Here is a 5,080-nt window from a genome sequence, read left to right on the forward strand (position 1 = left end):
CAATCTTGGTGTCGTTCTAAGAGCTTTAATGCCAGCCTTATGTAGTGCTTGTAAACGTTTAACAGCCTGCTGCCTGACATTACCTTTCTTCTTCCCTATCCATCTTTCATCACCAGATAGTCTCATCTCTCGGTTATTTATATACAGATTACAAGCAAAATCAAAGTGTTGGAAAAGTGCACATAAGCATGCACATACACACACACGACAAAAGCCTTGTATCAAAATAATTTATTATAAGCAAGTATTCAAAAAGACAACTTCACTGAAGTTTGTCTGTCTTCATGACATACGGGAGTGTGTTCAACACAGCCTTAGTTTAACATAATATCATAACAACTCTTGTTTGAATAGGCCAAGTTCTGCCAGTTCACCTCATGTATCCCTGCAGTGACAGAATTTGTTCCTCTGTACTTAGCAACTCGGCACGTTCCGACATGAGATGTAAATACACCCCCTTCTATCTATTTGGATTACCACTGTGACAGTGGTATTCATGTCTAGAAGTCACATGGCAGGTCTGAAGCATTTATTTGTATTGGGAAACCTTTGGTCAGCTGAACCAGTATTAACAAATAGCATGTGATGATAATATACCACTGGTTGTTACTTAGAAAAAATAAATAGGCTACTAATTAAAACTACTCAACACTAGTCTAAAATTCCCAGAAATGTTTGACTACGCAGGGATCTCTCAGAGCTTGCTTCCTCATACAAAAAAGGCAGATTAAAACCTGACCTATAGAATCAGGGTCTGACAATACTCGGTGCTTCAATTAACGCAAGCTTTTTTTTTTACTGCATTGGAAAATGCAGCTGTCCTGACATCTGGCCAACAACTTCACTTTCTCAGTCTTTGGCAGCCAACATCACTATTTGCCACTGAACTCTAAAGCTGCTAGAGTCAATATTTTTGTCCATGTTTTCCATTACATCTGGCCAAACCTGCTGTATATTCAAGTATTTTCATCTCTCAGGTTTGAAGTTGCCAGGTTAGGTGGACTTTTGTTAACACCTGAAGCAGAGTTTTCCTCTTCCCCTTCCTTCAGAGTTCATGTTCCTTGGGGCTCCTTGGTAATCAGTGACTTTTTACACAGTTCTTGGTAGAATTCAGACTCCAAAAATCGTGGATAAGAGTTATTCTCCATCAAGCTGTAGACTCTTTTCTGTGCTGCGCTGAAGCAGGTATGGTTAGCTTCTTGAATATTCTGGGCAATCAGGTTCTTGGTTTGAAAGTCTATGTTTATCTGTGGAGAAAAAAGGGAAAAAAATTACTGAGTGTTCAATTCAAGCAAATATGATAGTACCACAAAATTCATTTTACACAAAAAGTGAGGATGTTATTTCTTTAATGCCAAGGTCTGATATTGCAGCCTCGAGTTAATGTATTTGCCTCCTCAATGAAGTTGCAGAATGAGATCCATATTTCTTTAATAAGGAATAGCTTTTAAAATGTACTTCATTATCAGTGAAGTGGAAGGTGATGCGGCACATATGTTGCAAGTATTTAACAGCCCAGTGCTGATATACCTTAGCTGAGCATCTGACTCAGAAGGCAATGCTAGCACGGCTTGGGAAATTATGAATATATATGAGGGCACTAATATCTGCATTTGGTTGCTTATCAAGAATGCACACAGTATCATCTGGATACTAAAATGTTAAAAACAAAAATGCTGAGGGTAAGTGGAGCAAGAGCAGGGAGGGGATGGATTTCAGAGAATGCTGGAGTTGTGCTCAGTAATGATGTTTAGTTTATTCCCCCCTCCTTTTTGAATTTTTTTTGTTTTTTTTTTACCTCCTTGGGAGCCTCCTTTTCAATGAAGTCATTGAAGATCTTTTTTGCCTTGGACGTCAGCTTCTGTGGTGACTTTGTTTTCTTGAAGTCTTCACACGCTAGCCAGAAATCGATGTTTTCTTCGCAGAACTCTGATTTCAAAAAAGCTCGGAAGGCTGCAAGACCATCTGTGTTGCAAAAAAAAAAAAGCAAGCCCAGAAAGGGGTATGAGTTGTAAGCAAGCCAGGAATTTCACATTTATCAACAGCTCATCATACCTGTTCCCCAACCAAACATCTGCTGCTAGTTTTTTGCTCCATTTCTTTTAAAGCTGTATGGCATGTAATTGCCTTTCTGCATATATACAAATAGTTATTAATCTCTCCAACAGCTTGTTGAGCTTCATTTTTTTTTTTTTAGTGAAACCATAAGGCAAAAAAACCAAAACAAAACAAAACCAAAAAATCTAAACTCAACATATTTAAAAATAAAAACAATGTACCCTCTCCCCCACAAAAAATTGCTAGATCTTTAAAACAGATGTTATACAATTCCACTCTTGAGAGGAGATCTTGTATATTCACTTCTAGGTGAGAGTAAATATTTATGACAGCTATAAACTCCTGGAAGATGTTTGTAAGGAAAAGGTGGATTCAAAGTTCACTGGAGCAAATGCTGATTTAATCAGTCTTCTTTTGCTCATTTGGTAAGTGGTTTCTCTTGCAGAGATTGCAGTAAAACCCAAAGAGGAATAAACTGCCATTGATTCAGAGTTGTGGAATCAAGCTCAAAATATGAAATGCAACAATTTATCGTGGATAGGAATCCCTCTTGTATACAAGCAGCACAAAGCATGTACCATTCGGGTTGAGGAAAATACTGTCATGTATTAGTCTTTTGCCTGGAGCAAGATGTTAGAGCATTAGGGTCTGATTCATTCTCTACCGCAATCAACTTTGACATTCAGTAGACTCTTATTGTTAAGGGTTAATTGTCAGTTGATAAGAGTTGGTGCATGAGCAAAGCTGTTGACTGCATAGCTGAATGCAGAAACTAAGTATGGTGTGAAGGGATGGCTCTTTTTTGCATTTATGCAGTATGTTCCTGCAAAGGTAGAGTGGAATACAGGGCCAGCTAAAAATACTGAGAGATGACAAAGATTAGGGCTACAGCAAGAAATAAAGATTTTGCAGTCAGAAATGTTTCTAATGAGAAGTCCTCTTAAGATTTTCTAGGTGCATGCAGACATTTTATAAGAAGGACATGCTGGGGCTTAGATATTCATGCATGCACAAAGTTGTTCAATGAGCAATTTAGAATCTGGATGTGCACCGAAGACCATGACTTGTTCTGATTTGTGACAGCCTTTCCTAAAAACTACAGAGAGATAGAGCAACCTTTTATTTACAAGATTACAATCTTCTTTCAAGACTGACTTACATTTGTTAGTTAGAAGTTCATCAAAAGCTTCTGACCAAAGCTGGGCTTCTTCAGGAGAAGGCCTGTATACAGAGAGAGAGACAACATTAGATGGTTTTGTTCCTTTCATGTTTAAAATATCTGTAATTCCTTTGAGCGAAATCTAAATCTTGAAGTTACCTGAAGTAAGCATGTTGTTTTCCCTTTTTCTTGGGCTTTGTTTTGCGAGAAGTGGAAGAATTTTGCAGGAAATAGCTCAATCTTGTTTTCCAATCTTTAACACTGGAAAATAAGACAATACTATATTAAATAAACAGTTCATTAAAAAAAAAAATTTGTTACATCTTCACAATTTTTTTTTACCCGAGCTAGGACAAGACCAGAAAGAACGTTGCAAAATTTTTCATTAGTGTTTCATGCCAGTGTTGCCACCCCAGCAGCTGTGGGACCAGATTCCAGATCTTTAATTCCCATTTCAGAAAGGTATGACTCCTATTTCAGGGAGCACAGTTTCACTGCTAAGGTGAGCAGACCAGCCCCTATCCTGTGACAGGACAATGACTAACTGTTACTAAGGCATTTCTGAATAGTTAAACAAATAGAGGTGTGTTTTTGAATGTGACAATATATACCATGTTGACCTGGACTCAATCTTTCCATGATCAATGGGCATTTTAACCTGTCAGAGGCTAAAATGGGAAATAAGTCTCAAGTGTACTGTTCTTAGAAGAACTTTTTATTATAAAAAAAGATTTGATTTAGAGAGATTTGATCTTTCAGTCTGAGGGCCAATATTTGGACTCCCAGAATCCCAAATGTTACTTAAGAGGCTAGGCTCTTTTAGGGCCACACTATGAAATCTGTAGACCAGCAAAAAAGGGTAAAGCTGCAGCATGGAATGATTCACAGACCCTTTTATGACACTGAGAACTTCACAACAGCTTGTCCCTTACAATTTAAATATCACAGGTCCAATCAGATAATGCAGACAATCAAGTCAATGCAAGCTTTTCAAAGATTCTTTGTTTCGGGATAATGAGTCCCTGAAACATTTTCAGCTCCTCATACCCTGTATGCAGCACAGGATTATTGGAAGACAATACCGCCCTGTACAACCTCACTGCTTCTAGGCACAACAAGGATAGCTGCATTCATTTTCCCATTCAAACATGCACCCAACCCACCCAGCCATCACCTCTCTCAGCAAGAGTTCAGCAAACACAAGCATTTAGCTGCTCTGGGCTTCCCTAAGTCTATGTGACTTCCATACATAAAATACCCCACTCTGTACTTGCCCTTGTACTTGCATCAGAGCAGGAAGCATTCTTTTTTGTGTTTAAAACAGATCACCAAGGCCCTGTAAATACCCTATTTAAAACATAAGTGTCACTGATGCCCAAATCTGATAAATGGATTGGTTGATTTGTCTATCAGATCTGTGTGCACACACACACACACACACCATTTATAGATGCCTATGTCTACACACAAATAAATACACACACACACACACACTGACATAGGCACCTATAAACAGATATACATGTACAGATGCCTATGTCTATAGATGTCTGTTTACAGCTATGTATACACACACACACACAAATATGCATATCCATACACACTTCTACATCTATTTATAGATGCCTAGGTCTATAAGAGATATGTCACAGATAAAAATATACATATACACCACACATAGGCACCTATAAATAGATGTGTGTGTATAGATGCCTATTTCCAGATGATATGCAAGCGCACACACACACACACACACAAATATATATACACCCCCCTATATCGATCAGCCATGGATCCCTATGTCTATAGATACCTATTTACAGATCGAAGGCTTTTCCAGCTGAGAGGCACACTCAAATCCCG

The 5,080-nt window shown here is 38.3% G+C and overlaps 1 protein-coding gene across 1 annotated transcript in view; it reads right to left on the bottom strand.

Annotated features, from left to right (window-relative positions):
• Positions 1-214: 214 nt before the first annotated feature.
• The window catches only part of RGS2 (regulator of G-protein signaling 2), a 24,069-nt gene continuing 19,203 nt past the window's right edge, over positions 215-5,080 (bottom strand). Inside the window, exons 4-7 of the mRNA XM_019530713.1 lie at positions 3,377-3,482; positions 3,218-3,279; positions 1,799-1,965; positions 215-1,247 (exon numbers count right to left, since the gene is read on the bottom strand). Coding sequence (XP_019386258.1) covers positions 1,053-1,247; positions 1,799-1,965; positions 3,218-3,279; positions 3,377-3,482 — 530 coding nt within the window. The 3' untranslated portion in view covers positions 215-1,052. The remainder of the gene's footprint in view (positions 1,248-1,798; positions 1,966-3,217; positions 3,280-3,376; positions 3,483-5,080) is intronic.

This window comes from Crocodylus porosus, unplaced genomic scaffold (assembly GCF_001723895.1).
Source record: "Crocodylus porosus isolate Cpor-Errol unplaced genomic scaffold, CroPor_comp1, whole genome shotgun sequence".
In the NCBI taxonomy this organism is placed as follows: domain Eukaryota; kingdom Metazoa; phylum Chordata; order Crocodylia; family Crocodylidae; genus Crocodylus; species Crocodylus porosus.